The 21329-nt window shown below is 39.3% G+C and overlaps 1 protein-coding gene across 1 annotated transcript in view; it reads right to left on the reverse strand.

The window, feature by feature from the left end:
- The window catches only part of LOC111147092 (UDP-glucose glycoprotein glucosyltransferase 2), a 197626-nt gene that overhangs the window by 1514 nt on the left and 174783 nt on the right, over nt 1-21329 (reverse strand). Inside the window, exons 34-38 of the mRNA XM_022502981.1 lie at nt 20535-20717; nt 18441-18601; nt 17708-17822; nt 9902-10018; nt 5115-5241 (exon numbers count right to left, since the gene is read on the reverse strand). Coding sequence (XP_022358689.1) covers nt 5115-5241; nt 9902-10018; nt 17708-17822; nt 18441-18601; nt 20535-20717 — 703 coding nt within the window. The remainder of the gene's footprint in view (nt 1-5114; nt 5242-9901; nt 10019-17707; nt 17823-18440; nt 18602-20534; nt 20718-21329) is intronic.

The following is a 21329-nucleotide window of genomic DNA, read 5'->3' on the forward strand; positions in this document are numbered from 1 at the left end:
CAGCTCTCTGTATTGATCAATCTAATCTTTTACTCTTAAAAATATAAAAATAGCCAAGGATCTCCACACATTTGAGGAAGACCAATAGCAAAAGAAAAAAGGCCCAAGATAAACAACATACCCAAAAGAAAGAAGATAACAAAGAGAACCGAAGAGGTACTTAAGACAATTCTAACATTTTCCAGATTATTCTGAAAATGAAATTCAATAAAACCATAAAACAAGAAACTGAAATTCAAACGTAACAAGGAGAGAAAAAGATCTGTCAAAAATTAAGATGCGATTGCCCTCTTAAAAAAAAAATCAATAGAAGTAAAAAAAAAAAAAAATTCCCTGAACAGAGGGGAAAAGTAGGAAATATAAAAAGAAAATATAACTACAGAAATACAAAGGATCATAAAAGACTATTATGAACAATAATACACCAAGAAACTGGGACAACCTAGAAGAAATGAATAAATTCCTAAAAACATTCACCTTATCATGAATATAGTGATTCATGGGGGAATAGAATACCTAAACAAACCAATTACTAGCAAGGAGACTGAACCAGTAATCAAAACCTCCTGAGACACAAAAGTCCAGGACCAGATGGCTTCACTGGTGAATTCTACCAAACATTTAAGGAATGATTATTAATACCAATCCTTCTTAAACTTTTCCAAACAATAGACAAGGAAGGAACACATCCGAACTCACTTTATAAGGCTAGCATTAACTTGACCCCCAAACCAGAAAAGGACACTACAAGAGAAGAAAATTACGGACCAATATTCTTGATAAACAAAGATGTAAAAATCTTCAACAAAATATTAGCAAACCAAATTCAACAATACATTAAAAAGATCACACACCATGATCAAGTGGGATGTGTTCTAGAGATGCAAGGATGGCTCGATATCCACAAATCAATCAACATGATACATTGACATCAACAAAATGAAAGGATAAAAATATGATCATCTCAATGGATGCAGAAGAAGCATTTGCAATACATATGAATAATAAGTCATGTTATACACCTGAAACTAATATAAAGTTGTATCTGTCAATTATATCTCAACTTTAAAAAAGGAAAAATAAAGAATAATAGGTCATGACCAAGCTGAGTTTAAACCTGGAACACAGGGATGAGTCAATATCAAGAAATACATTAATAAAATTTGTCATATTAATAAATCAAATATAAAAAACAGTCACCTCCATTGCTCTTGAGGAGGCAGTTGATCAAAGGAACCCATTCTCTTTTCTCTTTTCAAATTCTAGTTAGTTAATATGCAGTGCTAAGTGCAACTCATTATTGATAAAAACATTCATTAAAATAGGAATCAATGGCTATATCCTCCACATGATAAATTTCCGTAGTCCAAAGCAATTATTCTACTTAATAGGGAAACACAGAAGGTTGGCCAGCAAAGTGAGAAAGAGGCCTAGTGCACTACTATTGTTAACATCCTGTTAGAGATATCAACCAAAGCAATTAGATGAGAAAAAGCAATGTGAGGTATAACATTAGAAAGGAAGAGGAAAAATCATTCTTGTTCGCAAATAATCTTTGGGCGGAAAAATCAAGAGAATCAACTTAAATATTACTATAAATGAAAACTCAGTATGATCACAGAAATAAAAATTCACACACAAAAAACAATAGTTTTTCTGTGTACAAGTAACCACCAGTAAGAAGATACATTGTAAGAGAAAATCCCATTCATAATACTAACATAAAGATGAAATGTCTAGGAATGAGCTTAAAAAGATAACGTATAAAATTTAGATGACTAAAATGTTATGATTCTTGACAAACATAAAATGAACCTGAACATATAGAAAGATACAACATGCTCTTAGATGGGAAGAACAGTTTTCATGAAGATATCAGTACTTCCTAACCCAATTAACAAATCTAATGTAATCTTCCCTCCAACCCCTACCCTCCCCGCAAAAAACCTGAAAAATTTCAGCCTAGATAAGATGATTCTAAAGCTTATATGGAAAAATGAACAGGAGTACCAGGAAAACAGCAAAAACAAAATAGCAATGAGGGGAGATAAGCCCTACTCAATATTAAAACATGCTACAAATATTCAATAATTAAAGGAGTGTGAAAGAGGCACATGTACAGTCAGAGATCAATGGAACAGGATAAAAAATGTGCCACATGAGACATAAATAATACTGGGATTTAGTTTACGATAAAGGTGGCAACACAAATCTCTGGAATAAAGATCATTAGCTTCTTTCCAGTGTTGGACAACAATCCTCTAGGAAAAAATGAGCAAAAGGACAAGAATAAATGGAAAACAAAAAGAAATGACAAATGGCCCTTAAACATATGACAATATCCTCAACTCCATTCATGTTATGGATTGAACTGTTTCCCTCCAAAATTTATATGGTGGAATTCTAATTTGCAGAACTTCAGAAAGTGACCTTATTTGGAAATAGAGTCTTTACAGAGGTAATGAAGTTAAAATGACACCATTAGGTTACACCCTAGTCCAACATGAGTGGTGTCCTTGTTGGGTGAGGACATCTGCACACAGATACATGGAGAGTGAAGACAAGGTAAAGGGAGCCAGAGAGAGCACGGCCACCTACAAGTTGGGAAGAAGGCCTGGGATAGATCCTCCCTCACTGCCCTCAAAAGGAACCAACCCTAATGACACCTGGATCTTGGACTTCAAGCTGCCAGAACTGTGAGACAAAAAATTTCTTTTGTTTAAGCCACTTAGGCTGTGGTCCCTAGAAAACTAATACAGCTGCTATGAGAAATGCAAGAGTTATGAGAGGTATACCATAGCCGTAAAAATGACTGCCGCTTTGTGTCTGAGTAAAAGAGGTCTTCCAACTTTATACTGTATACTTCCATGTTGTTTCACTGTTTACAACATATCTTACATTTGTAATTCAAAATTAAGTAAAAATTGCAATAATCTTTCATAAAACTTTTTAAAACTTCTCTTATTATTATATATAAATACGTACATAAACTCAAACATGCCATTTTTCTTTAAGATGGAGTCAATCATATTACAAATATTACTTTGTTTTTAACTTAAAATATACTGTCAGCAAAATATATTTATCTCAATTCTCTTGAAAGGCTACACTATATTTCACTGTTTGTGTACAATAATGTTTATATAATTAATAGTCTCTTAATGGATAAATTATTTATTTCTTTTTTAAAAGTAGGTCACGCCCAGCATGGAGCCCAGCGCAGGGATTGAACTCATGACCTTGAGATCAAGACCTGAACTGAGTAGATCAAGAGTTGGAAGCTTAATCAACCGGTTGTAGCCACTCAGGTGCCCCAATGGAGAAATTATTTCTATCTCATTAAAAACAATAGTGTAACAATCATATGTATACATACATCATTTCTTTTTTTATTTATTTTTTAAAAGATTTATTTATTTGACAGAGAGAGAGTATGTGTGTCTGTGTGTGGGGGGAGGGGAAAGGGAGAGGGGGAAAGAGAATCTCATGGTGACTCCCTACTGAGCATCGAGCCCAATGGGGGGCTTGATCCCACAGCCCTGAGATCAAGACATGAGCTGAAATCAAAGAGTCGGCCTAACCGACTGAGCCACCTAGGCACCCCGTCATTTCTCTTTTATAACGTAAATTTGTTGAAGTGAATTGCTGGGTCAAAGGGCACACATACTTTAAATTTTTATACATATGGTAATATTTCCTTAATTTATACAGCTATTGTATGTATAAGTACATGAGAGTGCTCACTTGTCAATATACTTGCTAATACTGGATATTATTAACCCTTTAATTCTTTCCAATTTGAAAGAGAAACATTTCATCTCATGTTCTGCCCATTAAAAAATTTTTAAGTAATTATGTAAAATTTCCTTTCTTCCTTTTCCTTTTTTCCTTTCTCCCCCTTCTCTGTCTTATCTCTTTCTCTTCGAAACAGTGACATCACAACACTGACAGAATCTTCTTCTGCCCTGAAATGGTGACTTAATTAAATTATTTAATTTATTGGGATGCCTGGGTGGCTTAGTGGGTTAAACCTCTGCCTTTGGCTCAGGTCATGATCTCAGGGTCCTGGGATCAAGTCCCGCATCAGGCTCTCTGCTCAGCAGGGAGCCTGCTTCCTCCTCTCTCTCTCTCTCTGCCTGCCTCTCTGCCTACTTGTGATCTCTAATAAATAAATAAAATCTTAAAAAAAAATAAATTATTTAATTTATTAATTAAAAATACATGAGTGTGTTTTAAATACTGAACTCAGAAAATAACACACTGGTTTTGTTAAGGAATACAGAAAGTCAAGATGAACACAACTTCATGCTTATGTGAGAAAGTTTACATACAACATTTTTATGTTTATATTTAACATTTGAATGTCTTGAAAAAATAAAGTTTAATAGAATTAAGAATTTTATTCTGAACCACTAGAAAGAATTATTGTTGAGGATTAATATAACCTGTGAAAAGTCTGTACACGGCCTGGAGCTCAGTGCTATTTTTTAAAAAGAGTAAAGAAAAACAGAGAACTAGGCACTGATGAGGAAAGAGAATTATGAGACAATCAGGAAGTTTGTATCAGCTTTAAAGGAATACTCAGCACTCATTTGTTGAAGGTTTATGCAGAGTGATGAAATGTCCAGGTAACCACGGTTTAATCTTGGAAATGGAAGCACATGGAATCCTAGTCACGCTGCAGCCCTGACTAAGGCTGCTCGAACCAAGAACCCATGGGAAATCCCTATTCTGTAGGAGATTAATTTAGGAGATAGGAGGTAGTATTTCTAGTTACTATGTAAGTCTTTTACTAAAACTCAGGGCTTGGATTTTCCCATTTGGGAAATTCGGTGTAATGTTAAAGAAGGGCATTTTGCTACTTCGATTTTTTACTGCTGGTGTCAGGAGGCTGATGCCGCCGCACTGGGCTCTGTGGTGAAGTTCTCTGCACGGGGAAGAGAGTCTCTGTCCACGTTTTTAATTTGTGGGCTTAGTCCACATAAAAAGGAAATTTCTTAAAGAAATTCTGATCTCATCATTTAATAAATTCACCAAGAAATGAGTTTGTAATCTATTATACTCTCAGTTAATGCAATGCGTGGTTCCGACACCACCGCAGAAGGGTGACTTACTTGCGTTTTTCTTCTTGTTTTCCAGGTGATCTAACAGTCGTCGGATCTCCGTGTCATACTCCACCCATTCTGGGACAATCCTGGCAGCAGCCTGTAGCTTGGGCTCTTTTGTTTTGGGATTATTGCACTGAAAGTTTAAATAAAGTTGTGTTAATGAAAAACTATTGCCCTTGTATGTTCGTTATACTTCAACTAAGGAAAGAAGGAAGGAAAGAAGGAAGGGAGGGAGGAAGGAAGGACTGACCATTGTTCAGGAAACATAAAGGAAATGCTTGAGGACATTACTAAGTCACTAGAGCAAACAAAAATGCATTTTGTAAAAAGCTGAGTCCTAAGTACCAAATATTTAAAGTTCTTAAGTTAGTTGAATGGGGAAAGGATCAAGTGAAATGACAAATCATACTTTATGTGAGCAGTAAGTGTTTAATGCAAATACCTCAATCAGAAATTTTTTATTTTTTAAAGATTTTACTTATTTCTTTGTCAGAGAGAGAGAGAGAGAAAGCACACCAGGGGGAGAAGCAGGCAGAGGGAGAAGCCGGATGAGGGACTTGAGCCCAGGACCCTGGGATCATAACCCAAGCCAAAGGCATATGCTTAACCGACTGAGCCACCCAGGCGTCCCTCAACCAGAAATTTAAACAAAAATTGTTTTAAAAACATTCTGATCTTTTTTTTTTTTTTTTTAATTTTATTTATTTGACAGAGAGACACAGTGAGAGAGGGAACACAAGCAGGGGGAGTGGGAGAGGGAGAAGCAGGTTCCCCGCCAAGTGGGGAGCCTGAGGCAGGGCTCTATCCCAGGACCCCAGGATCATGACCTGAGCCACAGGCAGATGCTTAACGACCGAGCCACCCAGGCGCCCTAAACATTCTGATGGTTAACAAGTAGTTTGTCAAACAATTCTGCAAACTGTTTTGACAAAAGATCTAATTCCATGACCATTTTGTAAAAGAACATAGACTACATTAACAAATATTTTCTTATCTTTTCTTTGGGCTAATGTCTGGTTTATATGCTTTCCGTTTTCCACAGACAAAAGTATTGGTTAGCCATTAGAAATCCCATGAGTTTCTTTAGCAAAAATGACCATTCCGCTTCATATGCCTCGCTTCTATTTAGCAACTGTGATGATATTTAAAGTCAGTTAACTGGAAAAAGAAAATCAGTTAACTGGAACTCATTTGTCAAAATATTGACAGGTGTGAAATGCAGAGTAGTTTATAAATCTCATGTCTAGAAAGATTAACTAGTCTACCTGACACAGTGGAAAACCAGTGGGCGTGGCTCCGCAGTCAGGTTCCAACCGCACACTCACTAGAGGCGAGACCCAAACAGTGTGTGTGTGCGTGTGTGTGTCTATGTCTGTGTGTATGTAGAGGGGGGGTGTCTGGGCGAGACCCATACAGTGTGCGTGTGTGTGTCTATGTCTGTGTCTGTGTGTGTGTAGAGGGGGTGTCTGGCGAGACCCATACAGAAGGTGTGTGTGTGTGTGGGGGGGGGGTGTCTGGAGAGATCCATACAGTGTGTGTGTCTGTGTGTCTGTGTGTGTGTGTGGGGGGGGGTGTCTCGTGCTCCACACAGAGGAGGAAGACAGTCTCCAAGGTTCCACTGACACAGGACCCAGTTAAACTACTCAGTAAGCAACTGGTCCTACCATGGAGTTCCTCGGGAAATTAAAAGGCAAAAGTCTCGTAGGAGAAGGATCTGATTGTGGACGTAGGTGACAGTACGGAGGATGAGGTCTGCTGATGGGCTGCACAGGAGGTATGAGGAGAAAGGTCACAGGCACCCCCAGAGTGTGCGGCTGGAGCCATGTGAGGAATGGAGACGCCACTGATGGAGACACGAGGGGCGGTGGTGGGAGCACAAACGCCCCACAGTTCCACGAGCCTCCCGTTTGCTCCCTACAAGGCATTCACAGAGGCTGCATCTGGAAGCCTACTGTACGTGACATTCCCTTGTAGCTGCCTCAACGTGCTTCCTCCTTAATTCCTGTGGGAAAGCTACTGGTTATGAGCCATGAGCCTAGTGTCTTGATCCTTTCCTCACCAGATATTTTCAGTTCATTCCACTGGGGATTTTTTCCATAGTCATATATTCCTGAAGTAAGTGGGAAAAGAGGATTTTCTTTGCAGAAATTAACCTTACAGACAATACGTTCTATAAAGTGAAGATAATTGAACTATTTTTTTTCATTTTAGTTGTGTCAGAAACTGTTAAAAATACTGTTTTCCTTAATATTTTGTGCTACAATATTTCCCCCCTATAATCTGTATCAGTGGTGCTTAAATAGGGCTATTCTGCCCCTCAGGGGAGCTCTGACAAGGTCTGGACACATTTTGGGTATCAGGCCTGGGGGTGGGGTCCTACCGCCATCTAGTGGGTAAGGCCAGGGACGTGCAAAACATCCCACAGAGTGCAGGAAGGTCCCCACACGGTCCTAAACATCAGTAAGGCCCAGGTTGAAAACCTGACTGAAATGGCGCAGAGTCTCATGACATTCATAAATGCTCTCCTCACCTTCAATGCCATTAATCGTGCTTTCTTCTCTTCATTAGGCCATTTCCTCGGGGTTTTTCTGCACTCCCTTAACTTTTACCCCAAGAAGCTGGCCCAAATTAACATGTTCTCTCATTTTGAAGTGCTTCTGTGGGAGGGACAGCTAGCTGTCCACCAAAATTCATGCCACCTTTTCTCTATGTAGACCCACCCATTCCTAGGCAGTAGCTGCCCACTGGGAATGCCATTTCTCAGCCCCTCTTACATCTACACGTGGCCACACAACCAATGCCCACCCAAGGGGGCCACGGCTTTTGGGAGTCAGGAAGCATTCCTGCCACTTCTTCCCTCCCCTCCAAGATCAACACTACACAAGAGAAATAGGATGGAAACTACATATTCATCTTAAATTTTCTAGGAGCAACATATAAAAGTATAAAAAGAACAGGTGCAATAAATTTTAATACTGTATCTTACTTAACCATGTCCAAATTATCAGCCAATATGTAGTAAGTATAAAAGTTAGTAATAAGATGTTTTTACCTTATTATTGTACCGAGTCTTGAAAATCTATCTTAAACTTTATAGCCCATCTCAGTTCAGACTAGCAACATTTTAAGTGCTCAGGGGTCCACATGTGGCAAGTGGCCGCCATCCTGGGCAGATCAGCTCCAGATGGATACAGAGATGACAGGACCTCAGAGGATGAAGGAGCCCCAAGTGGACGGAGTGTGGTCCCTGAGTCATGAGGGACAGGGAAGCTACTCACGGACAGAATACTCACATAGGTCTGTATTCAGGTGAGGGAGAAACCACTGAAATTTAGGGTTATAGTTAGCTTATGCTAACCTAAGTACTAGAGACCCCCAGGAGACCCTCTGTCACCAATGTACGAGTCACAACCTTTTATGTCCCAGCACAACCTTAATCTCTTAGGAGTTTCGTTCAGTAATGTTCTTGACCTCTCTTTAGAAAATTCCCTTCTTTCTTCTTAACAGTGCTATCTTACTTATTTCTGCTACATTCTATTACCTTTGGTTGCAACCTGACATACTGGCCTGTTACGTTTTTTCTATACATTTCTACGCATACCTAGAAAAATGTCTATTTTATTGTCTTGTATTTGTTCAAAATTGTATGAATGCTAATATTTTGACAGCTTATTTTTTACTGAAGAACTTGTAAATAATTATTTAAAACTTAACTTAGCGCAAAAACCATTCTTTTTCTTTCTAAAGAAAAAGAATGTCAATATCTCATAACTATTAAAGATAATAAACTATTGGAATGTGAGTTCGAGACAGCTGGACAATAAATTAGTTTCAAATATTTCACATCTAGGAGAGTTACACTGTGTAGCATAGGATCTGCTTAAAATCAAAATGAAAATAAATTTCTCAAAAGGAAGAAAAGCAGACACGTAAAGGATAATTTAGTAGACACAGAATTATTTCCGTTGTCTTCATTCGGGAAAAATACTGGCAGGAGAACCAAACTGGTTATACATTAAGATGAAAGTTAATCCATGAGCACTTCAGGCAGCTCCTGGCCTTCCTTTCAGACGCCCCTGAAAAGTGCCCGAGAGAGTAATGCAGCGAGCCCGAGATCGCTGTCCTTCACGGCCCGCTTGCATGGATGGCCCTTGGCCGGCATCTGGGAACGTGGGTTTCAGGAGTGTCGCCATCATTCCTGCTAAGACTAGTACAACAGTGCCTGAACTGTGCCAACCCATGCTTTATACTGAACCTGCTTTCCTTTTGGATGTTGGGAATTTTCAGGGTATTTCCTTTTTAAGTGCCTGATATGCGACAGGCAGGGGGAGTGCTTGCGAGCGGCCCCCGGTAAGAATCCTGCACACTGGGTTCCTGACGAGCTGCCCTGGGACACACCACCTCACCAGTGCTATGGAATTCCTCACAACTTCAGGGCTTGAGCTGGTCCCGCGTGACTGCCCAGGGAGAGGGCTCTTGGAAGCCTGTCCCTGGCTTGCTCTGGACTTTGCCCCCCACACCTTTTCCCTGTGTGGACATGGCATGAAACCCTGCCATGAGCAGGGCGATATTCTGAGTCCTGGGAGTCCTTTTAGTGATTCCTCAACCCTGGGGGTGGTCCTGGAGGCCCCCCGACACGGCTCTGTACTTGGCCAACCTAAGTGAACACCACAGTACATGATAGACGAAGCAGCAGGGTGCCACGGGGGTGCCATCCTGGCTGTAAAAGAGAAACTATTCTCCTTGAACACGTTCATGCGTGCTTGCACGCAGATGACCGCGCACACACTCACCAGATCAATGGTTTTGGCTCTCTGTTTGGAGTCGTCGTCACACCACGTTTCACACCACAGCCAGTCTTGAGGAAGAGACTTAATGGCGACTTGGTAAATCATATTATTGGGGAGATCCTATAGAAACATGATTTAAACAAGGTACAGAAATTAGGCAGAGGGAATGAGCTTGATGATGCCAATTAGATTAAAAACAAGTTCAAAAAAACATTTGCAGATCTAAGATATCGATTTTTAAGCTACTAACATACTTACTATGACCCAATCATCTTGTGTGATGATGAACCCGGGGGCTAGAACTGCGCCCAAAGCTGTCCTGGACATCACCCCTGACATCAGGGATGCAGTGGGGAGCCCAGACACCCACCACCCCACATGCCCCCAAATGGACAGCCGCACCGCCTCCGCCCATCCTGAACCAGCGCACTGGTCACCCGCACTGGGCCGCTCTTGCCATTGCTGTCAACGTGCTGGCACCATGCCCTCTGGATTCGGAGGGGACCCTTTCTTTCTCTGTTAGGAAATAATGCTCCAGGCTTTCTAATCAAAGACTGTTGACACCTGGGTTAAAGAAAGTTTACAAGGCAAATGAGCCTCATAAGTGACAAAGACCTCACAGTCCTGCCTACAAGCCCGTGCGTGAGTGAGCCCAGTCAGGTCTTCAGAGGAGATGGCCATCCCTGGGGCCAAGACGATTTCAGCCTCATGAGCGACTGTGGAGCAGAATGCTCAGCTACGTCAGGCCCAGATTCCCAGCCACTGAAACTATTTGTTATTGCAAGCGGCTATGTTTTCTGGTAGTTGTTAGGGAGCGATAGATAATGAATACAGGGTGGTTGTAGGATTTGGACTTTCCAAATAAAGCTGCTACATCTATTCATGCACAAGTCTCTATATACTTTTATACTTTTATATATAAAAGTATATAGATACTTTTATATATATACATATACTTTTAAAAAAGATTTATTTATTTATTTATTTAAATTTGGCAGAGAGATCACAAGTAGGCAGAGAGGCAGGCAGAGAGAGAGAGGGGGAAGCAGGTTCCCTGCAGAGCAGAGAGCCCTATACGGGGCTCTATCCCAGGACCCTGGGATCATGACCTGAGCCGAAGGCAGAGGTTTTAACCCACTGAGCCACCCAGGTGCCCCTAGACTTATACTTTTATTTCCCTTGAAGTAGACTGACTGGTCATAGGGTAGAAGTAAATTCAAATTCATAAGAAACTGCCAAACTCTTTTTCAAAATGTCTACAGCATTTTTTATTTTTTTATTATGTTAGTCACTGTACAGTTTTTGATGTTGTGTTCCATGATTCACTGTTTGCATGTAACACCCAGTGCTCCATGCAGTACGTACACTCCTTAATACCCATCACTGCGCCAACCCATCCCCCCATCCCCCACCCTCCAAAAACCCTGTTTGTTTCTCAGAGTCCATAGTCTCTCGTGGTTCGTCCCCCACCCTTCATTTTTCCCTTCCTTTTCCTAATGTCCTCCATGCTATTCCTTATGTTCCACATATAAGTGAAACCATATAATTGTCCTTCTCTGCTTGACTTATCTCACTCAGCATAATCTCCTCCAGTCCCGTCTATGCTGATGCAGAAGTTGGGTATTCATCCTTTCTGATGGCAGAGTAATACTCCATTGTATATATGGATCATATCTTCGTTATCCATTCATCTGCCCACTGAAGGGCATCTTGGCTCTTTCCATAGTTTGGCTATTGTGGACATTGCTGCTATGAGCATTGAGGTGCATGTGGCCCTTCTTTTCACTACACCTATATCTTTGGGGTAAATAACCAGTAGTGCAATTGCCGGGTCAGAGGGCAGCTCTATTTTTAATTTTTTGAGGGACCTCCACACTGTTTTCCAAAGTGGCTGCACCAGCTTGCATTCCCACCAACAGGGTTACAGCATTTTTACCTGCTCATCAGCAATGTATGCACCCTTGTCAACACTTAGTATGGTCTTTTTAGTATCAACCATTTTAATGGTGTGTGGAATTATTCATTGTAGTTTTAATTCTCATTTCCCTAATGACTAATCATCTTCAGCATCTTTCCATGGACTTATTGCCACTTGATCATCATCTTTGCTGAAGTGTCTGTTAAAATCTGATATTTTAAAATTTTTATTTTAAAAATACTTTATTTTTTAAAGATTGGTTTTTAAATTTTTTTTATTATGTTCAATTATCCAACATATAACACATCATTAGTTTTTGATGTAGTGTTCAACGAATCATTAGTTGCATATAACACCCAGTGCTCATAACGTCATGTGTCCTCCTAAACTCCCATCATTCGGTTACTCCATCCTCTCATCCCCTCCCTTCTGTAACCCTCAGTTTGCTTCCTGGAGTCCAGAGTCTTTCATGGTTTGTCTCCCTCTTTGATTTTTTTCCCATTCAGTTTTTCCTCACTTCCCCAGTGGTCCTCCATGCTATTGCTTATGTTCCACATGAGTGAAACCATATGATAATTGTCCTTCTCTGCTTGACTTATTTCATTAGCATAATTCCCTCCAGTACCATCCACGTTGATGCAAATGGTGAGTATGCATCCTTTCTGATGGCTGAGTAATATATATGGACCACATCTTCTTTATCCATTCATCTGTTGAAGGGCATCTCACCTCCTTTCATAGTTTGGTTACTGTGGACATTGCTGCTATGAACATTGGGGTGCAGGTCCCCCTTCTTTTCATTAAGCCTCTATCTTTGGGGTAAATACCTAGTAGTGCAATTGCTGGGTCGTAGGGTAGTTCTAATTTTTTGAGGAAACTCCATACAGTTTCCCCTTTTTCCACATCCTCTCCATGGAACACTTGTTTCCTGTCTTGTTAATTTTTGTCACTCTAACTGGTGTAAGGTGGTATCTCATTGTGATTTTGATTTCAATTTCCCTGATAGCTCATGATGTGGAACATTTTTTCACATGTCTGTTGGCATTTGTAGGTCTTCTTTGGAAGACATTTGTATGTCTTTTCACATCTTCTGCCCATTTCTTGACTGGATTATTTGTTTTTTGGGTGTTGAGTTTGAGAAGTTCTTAATAGATCTTGGATACTAGCCCTTTACCTGATATGTCATTTACAAACACCTTCTCCCATTCCGTGGGTTGCCTCTTAGTTTTGTTGACTGTTTCCTTTGCTGTGCAAAAGCTTTTTATCTTGATGAAGTCCCAAAGTTCATTTTTGCTTTTGTTTCCCTTGCCTTTAGAGACCTGTCTTGAAAGAAGTCACTGTGGCCAATGTCAAGGAGGTTGCTGCTGGTGTTCTCCTCTAGGATTTTGATGGATTCCTGTTCCACATTGAGGTCTTTCATCCATTTAGAGTTTATCTTTGTGTATGGTGTAAGAGAACGGTCCAGCTTCACTCTTCTACATGTGGCTGTCCAATTTTTCCAACACCACTTATTGAAGAGACTGTCTTTTTTCCATTGGATATTTTTTCCTGATTTGTCTAAGATTAGTTGACCACAGAGTTGAGGGTCCATTTCTGGGGTCTCTATTTTGTTTCTGATTTTTTAAAAATGAGATTGTTTTCTTTCTTATTAATGAGTTTTGAGAGTTCTTTTATATATTTGTCAATTATTTTCTAATGTGAATCACACTTTTAACAGGTCTAAAAACATGTGCATAAACAATTTTCTCCTATCTTCTAAAAGTTTTATAGTTTTACATTTTATCTTTAGATCTATGATGTGGTTTGTGTTGATTTTTGTACATGAAATGTGTTATGAATGGGAGTGTTTTTGTTTTGCTTTGTATATGGATGTCTAATTTTTCCAATGCCATTTTAGAAGGCTGTCCTTTTTCCACTGCACTGCCTTCACACCTTTGTCAAAAGTCAATTATTCAAATGAATGGGTTATTTCTGGAATCTCGATTCCTACGCATGGATTTAATTACCTGTTTTTACACCAAATCACACCATTTGGATTACAGTATCTTTATATTAAATCTTGAAATCAGGCAAAATAAGTCTTCAAACTCTGTTCTTCTTTAAAGCTGTTTTGGCTATTTTGGGTCTACTGCATTTCTATATGAACTTAATTTTTTAAATGCTATTAGAGAGAGTATCATCTTTTTAGCTTCCATTTCCAACTGTTGCTAGTAAATAGAAATACAGAATTGACTTTCATATACTGATCTTACATCTGCAGTATTACTAAATATACTTATTGGTTCTATATAACTTTTTAGTAGATTAGAGAGGATATTCTACATAAATGATTCTATTTTCTGAAAAAACAAAAACAAAAACAAAAACAAAACGTTACTTACTCCTTGCCAATTCAATGCCTTTTATTTTTCCTGCCTTGTTGTACTATCTAGTACCTCCACTGCAATGCTGAATGGAAATGATGAGTAGATGTTTTTGCTTTGTACCTGATCTTAAGGGGAGAGTATTCAGTATTTCACCATTAAGTACAATGTTAGCTATAGGTTTTTCATAGGTGTCTTTTTTTTTTTTAAAGATTTTATTTATTCATTTGAGAGAGAGAGAGAGAGAGAGAGAGAGAGCAAGTGAGCACAACAAGATGGGGGGAAAAGCAGAGGGAGAGGGAGAGAGAATCTGAAGCAGACTCTGCACTGAGCGCAGAGCCCAATGTGGGGCTCAATCCCATGACTGTGAGATCATAACCTGAGCCGAAAGCAAGAGTCAGACACTCAACTGACTGAGCCACCGAGGTGTCCCTCATAGGTGTCCTTTACCAGGTTGAGGAAGTTCCCTTCTTGTGCTAGGTTGCTGAGAGTTTTTATTAGGAATGGATACTGGAATATATCAAATGCTCTTTTGTATCAAGCTGATCATGTGGTTTTTCTTTTTTTGGTCTGTTAATTAGTGAATTACACTTACTGGTATTCTAAAATGGAATGAACCCAGGGATAAAGTCCATTTAATTATGACATAGGGTCTTTATTATATATGCTGGATTTGATTTCCTGAGATTTTTATTAAGGATGTATATACCTGTTCATGTGGGATGCTGGTCTGTAATTTTCCTTTCTTGTAATGTCTTTGTATGGTCTTAATGTTAAAGTCATTAATGTTGGCTTCACAGAATGAGTAGAATTGGTATTGTTTCTTTCTTTAATGTTTCGTAGAATTCCCTAATGAAGCTATCTGGGCATGGAGATTTAAACTAAACTCAATTTCCTCCATTGACATAGGGCTATTCAGACTATTTCATTTTAAGTGCATTTTGGTAGTTTGTGTCTTTTATTTATTTAAAAAGAAAAAGCCCATCATAAAAAGAATCACAAGATCCAACTCATGGAAGACTACCAGATCCCACTCCCTGGCAGTAAAACCCACAAAGGCTGGACATTCTTAAAATTGTTCTCTGTGGGTAATCCCACAACCCCAAGACAATGGAAAAATGAACCGCCCAATGAAAGTAATAAGCCTAACGTTAAAGAGTAAGCCCCTCCCTGTACAGTTAACTAACTTTAAAAAATTTATAAAACTCTTTGTTAGAGGCAAAGGGGAGGGTTCCCTTCCCCATCTGGGAGGAGAGACCACTACTCTGTGAAGTCTTTTAAGTAGCCGACTAGACTGGACTCTTCCTAACTGAGATCACAGATTCTTCTGAACTGAAATATATACATATTCTGCATACGGGTTTGTCTTTCCTGCTCGCAGAGACTTAGTAGCATTATCCAAGGGCTTACAGAGCTATCCACTGAGGGAGGATTCCATTTAATATTGCATTAGACCAACAGACCCACTTTAGAGCAAGGAAAGGAAGCCTGGCAGAGGGCACATGACCAGGAGATCCCATGGTCCGGCCACATACAACACCACCCAGAAGCTGCTGGCCTGACAGAGCAATAAATGATTTACTGAAGGCACAGGAGGTGCTACCTTGGGGACAAGACGCTGAAAGAGTGGGGTGCAGCATGTGTTCTAAATCACCAACCATCATATGGTGCTGTGTCACCACATGGAAGAATGGGTCCAAGGGGCAAAGTAGAAGTGATCCTGCTTATCCTCGCTCCCAGTGACCCTCTTGGGGAGGCTGTGCTTGTTATCCCCCTAATTCTGGGAGGTTTTGGGTCCAATCATTAGGTTAAATGACTCTGGAAATTAGTCAGATATTGAGAAAAAAAAGTTGCTTATCTGTTAGGAAAAACAAAATGTAAGGCAGTAGCCAGGTGGGACGCAGGATGAAGGGAGTTTGTCTTAAAGATGAGAGACAGAGACATGTTTAACTGACGATGGAAGGGAGTAAGAAAAAGGTACAGTAAGTGAGCCAGGGCATGTGGTGGGCGGAAGAGGCCTAAGGATGGAAAAGTGAAGATAAAATATGATTAGTTTTGAAAATGTTGAGCTGAAAGTGAAAAAATTACATGTTAAGTTGAGACAGTCGAGATATCCAATACAGAATGTACCAAGGGGAAAAAGAGGATGCAAATGTCAGATTTTGAAGTTTACAAGCAGGGAACTAGAGCGGTCTGGATCCATGTACTGAAAATGAGTCTATGAGACCATTCTCTTACACCATACACAAGAAAAACTCAAAATGGATAAAAGACCTCAACGTGAGGCAGGAATCTATCAAAATCCTAGAGGAGAACATAGGCAGTAACCTCTTCAACATCGGCCACAGCAACTTCTTTCGAGACACGTCTCCAAAGACAAAGAAAACAAAAGTGAAAATGAACTTTTAGGACTTCATCAAGATAAAAAGCTTTTGCACAGCAAAGGAAACAGTCAACAAAACTAAGAGGTAACCCATGGAATGGGAGAAGATATTTGCAAATGACATACCAGGTTAAGGGGTAGTATCCAAGATCTATAAAGAACTCCTCAAACTCAACACCCAAAAAACAAATAATCCAGTCAAGAAATGGGCAGAAGACATGAAAAAACACTTCTCCAAAGAAGACATACAACTGGCTAACAGACACATGAAAAAATGTTCCACATCATTAGCAATAAGGGAAATTCTAAACAAAACCACACTGAGACACCACCTTATGCCAGTTAGAATGGCAAAGATTAACAAGATAGGAAACAACAATTGTTGGAGAGGATGTGGGGAAAGGGGAACCCTCTTACACTGTTGGTGGGAATGCAAGCTGGTGTGGCCTCTTTGGAAAACAGTGTGGAAATTCCTCAAACAATTAAAAATAAAGCTACCCTATGACTCTGCAATTGCACTACTGGGTATTTACCCCAAAGATACAAATGTAGTGGAAAGAAGGGCTATATGTACCCCAATGTTCATAGAAGCAATGGCCACAATCGCCAGACTCTGGAAAGAGACAGGATGACCTTCAACAGACGAATGGATAACGAAGATATGGTTATCTTGTATCTATATTGTATCTATATTGTATACATACAATGGAATATTTCTCAGCCATCAGAAAGGATGAATACCCAACTTTTGTATCAACGTGGACGGGACTGGAAGAGATTATGCTGAGTGAAGTAAGTCAAGCAGAGAAAGTCAATTATCATATGGTTTCACTTACTTGTGAGTGTAAGGAATAACATGGAGGACATTGGGAGATGGAGAGGAGAAGTGAGTTGGGGGAAATCGGAGGGAGAGATGAACCATCAGAGACTGTGGATTCTGAGAAATAAATTGAGCAGTTTGGAGGAAAGGGGGGTGGGCGGTTGGGTGAGCCTGGTGGTGGGTATTAAGTAGAGCACGTATTGCATGGAGCACTGGGCGTGGAGCATAAAAAAAATGAATCTTGGAACACTGAAAAAATAAAATAAAATTTTAAAAAGAAAAGAAAAAAAAGAGAAGAAAATGAGTCTATGAACATTCTACCTACCTGATCGAGGTTTGAAAGACTGTTTGGATCTTGACTGAGAGCTTGATACTGGCCCCGGAGCCTGTCTCCTGCTGCAATTCTTCTGAACTTCTTGAGATCCACCACATACAAGGCACTGCAAAGGTGAGGAGTCTTTGGTGGCCCATGTTGTTCATGGACTTTCACTTTCCCCCAGCAACGGTCCACAGGGATGGGACTGACTTTTAGATATCCCTGGGTCTACTAATGATGAAACCTTTCATAAATTTTCTCTCAATGTCCAACACGGTTTCCAACGGGTCTGAAGTTCGTTATAATACTATTAGGATCCACATCCTCGTAGAGTCACAAGTTCTTCCAAGAAACCATGAAAGTCATGGCTCTCCAAAACAACAGCTTTGAAGACAGTACGCTCATTTTGTGACGTAACCAACTAGTTTATCTTTAGTGGTTAGGAGCCTCTCGCTTGAGTCCTATTAATTGGGTTTAATGCCTGTCAGCTATGCACTAACAGTATAAGCCTGGGAGAGTCACATGAATGCTGTCTGCTGCGGTTTCCAGGTTTCCACAGCTGTTAAATGGGGATAACGTCATCTCAAAAAGTTGTCATAGAGATTTTACGGGTTAGTACATGTAAAGAGTGACGGGCATGCCATAGACACTAACAGGTTGCCATTGTTGTCTGATTTCTAAGAAAACTGAGTATTGTGATCCAGTAACTTATTTTGTTACTAAAAAGTATACATTTTCTTACCTGATATGGTATTTCCTTCTTAAGAGATGTGATGCCCAGTATCCTTTTTTCCAGAAACGATATCCATCCATTTCAGTGCGGCTATCACAAAATGGAGTATACCCGTAAGGTGCTCCACCCAGATCGAAATCTCGGAGTTCTTTTAGGTCATGTCTCACAATCTAAATAATTAAAATAGTTTCTCTGATGAAGATTATAAAATAATATTATGTTATTATAATAAGCCCTTTTTATGTGAATCTCAAATAATCACCTGACTGTAGAAATAAAGAGAATGGTGCTTTTCTCACAGCTCTTTCAAGCAGTAAGGAGTTTACTGAGTTATTTCTTCTCTTGTTCTTTCAGGTGAAAGAAACTGGGGCGCTGGGTGACTCAGTTGGTTAAGCATCTGCCTTCCATTCAGATCATGATCCTGGGGTCCCGAGATTGAGCCTGAAGTTGGGCTCCCTGCTCAGTGGGGAGTCTGCTTCTCCCTCTGTCCCTCTCCCTGCTTGTGTGCTCTCTCTCAAATAAAATAAAATCTTAAAAAAAAAATGAAACCAACAATGGCTATGCTTAGTCTATATGACAGTGGTCTTATTCATTAATAAGGATAGTTTATTACATCATTTTATTTTTTAAAAAAATTTTATTAATTTGACAGCATGAGTAGGCGAGGGGCAGAGGGAGAGGGATGAGCAGATTTCCTGCCAAGTGCAGAGACTGACAAAGAGCTTGATACCAGGATCCAGAGATCATGACCTGAGCTGAGCTCAGAGCCACCCAGGGGCCCCTTGTGATGTCACTTCAATCAAGATAGTTTAAACAAAATGTACTTTGGAAATAAATTAAATATTTCACAAGTATTCTTACTTACTTGATTACTCTTAGGTTATCAAGATATAGATTAGTAATTCAAAATCATCTTATGATAAATCTCCATTATTGTAATATTGGCAAATATTAGTCTGAACGATAAAGAAAAACCTCTTGATTATCCTTAATGGCTTTAATGAAATAACAGTAGTAAGTTCCTTTTTTAAGATTTTATTTATTTTAGAGAGAGCGCGTGAGCGTGAGCAGGGTGAGAGGGAGAGGGGGAGGGAAAGAATCCCAAGCAGACTCTGTGCTGAGCCTGATGCAGAGCTCGAGCTCATGACCCTGAGACCATGACCTGAGCTGAAACCAAGAGCTGAGTGCTCAACCAACTGATCACCCAGGCGCATTTTTTAACAGATTCAAGCCTGCTGGAAAATATCACTGTGCAAGTTGGGGGAAGGTAGAAGAAATACATTTTATGTTAAATAGTATATTTGGAAGTGCCTAGTTCATCAACCACATTTGCTTGTCTTCTTACTTTTTAATTATAATGATTCATATAGATCAATTTGGAAAATACTATAAAAATAATAAAAGTTTACAATATAAATAAATTCTAATATAGGATTTGAACGTACTTTTTATCCTAAATATAAATTGAACTAACTTGTACTCTTAATTCATATAATGTTAATATTTACATTTTACATTCTACTTAAAAATTCTGTGTATTTTTCAAATATTTTTTTCCCATTAATGATTACAAAGGCATGGAAGGGAGGGAAGGGGGAAAGTCACAATTTTCGGATATATAAATTTTGAAACCTGAGTACTATAATGGTTTTTAGTAGCCAAATTTAGGACATTTTTTTCCCTTAAAAGGAAATGAGAGTTGTCTGTAATCACAATTTTTTTTTAGCAAGAAGAAAGAGCTCATTTTAAATAATCAGCTCATATTCATAGGAACTCAGACAACTACTTTTATTGTGACTAGGATCAGTACTTTTTTAATTACCAAAATTTAAAAAAAACTACTACTTCAGGGAGAAAATTACCATGTCCCAGATAGTAAATGGTACTTCTTGCAGATACATTTGAGTTTTCCCTGGAGTTCTGACAGCTTTTTTTTTTTTTTTAAGACACTTCCTTTATGTGTCCCATTCATGTCATGTATTTTTACGTAGCATAGCAACAAAGATAATAATGAACAGTAGCAATATAAACTGAGTCCCTACACCCAGACAGAAGTGCAAAAAAAGTTTAAGTACTACCAAAAACTACAGTTAATCTTATCACCTGGTCAGCATCAACAAAAATGATTTTGTCCACCGCCAGAGGAAAGAGGACATCGAGGAAAAGAATTTTGTAACCCCAAATAATCCTCTGTTTTTCAGTCTGCTGATGGAGCCAGCTGGGCCACCTGTACTGCACGAGTTCATACTGGAAGCCATACTCCTCGGCCATGTGAGGAATCACCTCCTACACACACACACGTACACACAAATCAAAGAATATGCTCAAGGAAGAGAAAATCGTTTTTGTTTTAGAGAAAAAAATTAACATTTAAAAAAGCAGAGTTTACCATAAATTGTTACAAACTACTTGGTAAAATGTCTAGACTACTTCTACAACGTATACCTATTAATGAGTAATATGAAAACGCTGACCAATATAAAAATACAAGCATACATGAAACTATGTGATCTAATGACATTAAGGAATAGGTACGCCATATTGAACAACAAGTTTATTAAGTAAGATAAATGCTCCCCTAGTTCTTACTACCAACGTTCGACTTGAGAAAGCCTGACTCTACAAGGAAGAGCGTCTGGATCTGGGAACACTGATGTGTCACACAGTGCATGGGTATGTCAACATGCTGGTTGCCCAGAGACAACAGGAAGAGGGAGGGCAAAAAAACACAAAATGAGCTGTAAATTGATAAATTAGGTTTTCTACATGAGCTCCATGTTTGAGATTTATGACTATTTAATTCAAGAATTAAAAATCCAGGGTGGTCATTGTGGTTCTAGATGTTTGGTATTGGATTCAGTGTCTTACAGACGTAGAGCATCTTACCCTGTTTAGGGC

This window comes from Enhydra lutris, unplaced genomic scaffold, assembly GCF_002288905.1.
Source record: "Enhydra lutris kenyoni isolate GAN:26980312 unplaced genomic scaffold, ASM228890v2 scaffoldscaffold15, whole genome shotgun sequence".
Classification (NCBI taxonomy): domain Eukaryota; kingdom Metazoa; phylum Chordata; class Mammalia; order Carnivora; family Mustelidae; genus Enhydra; species Enhydra lutris.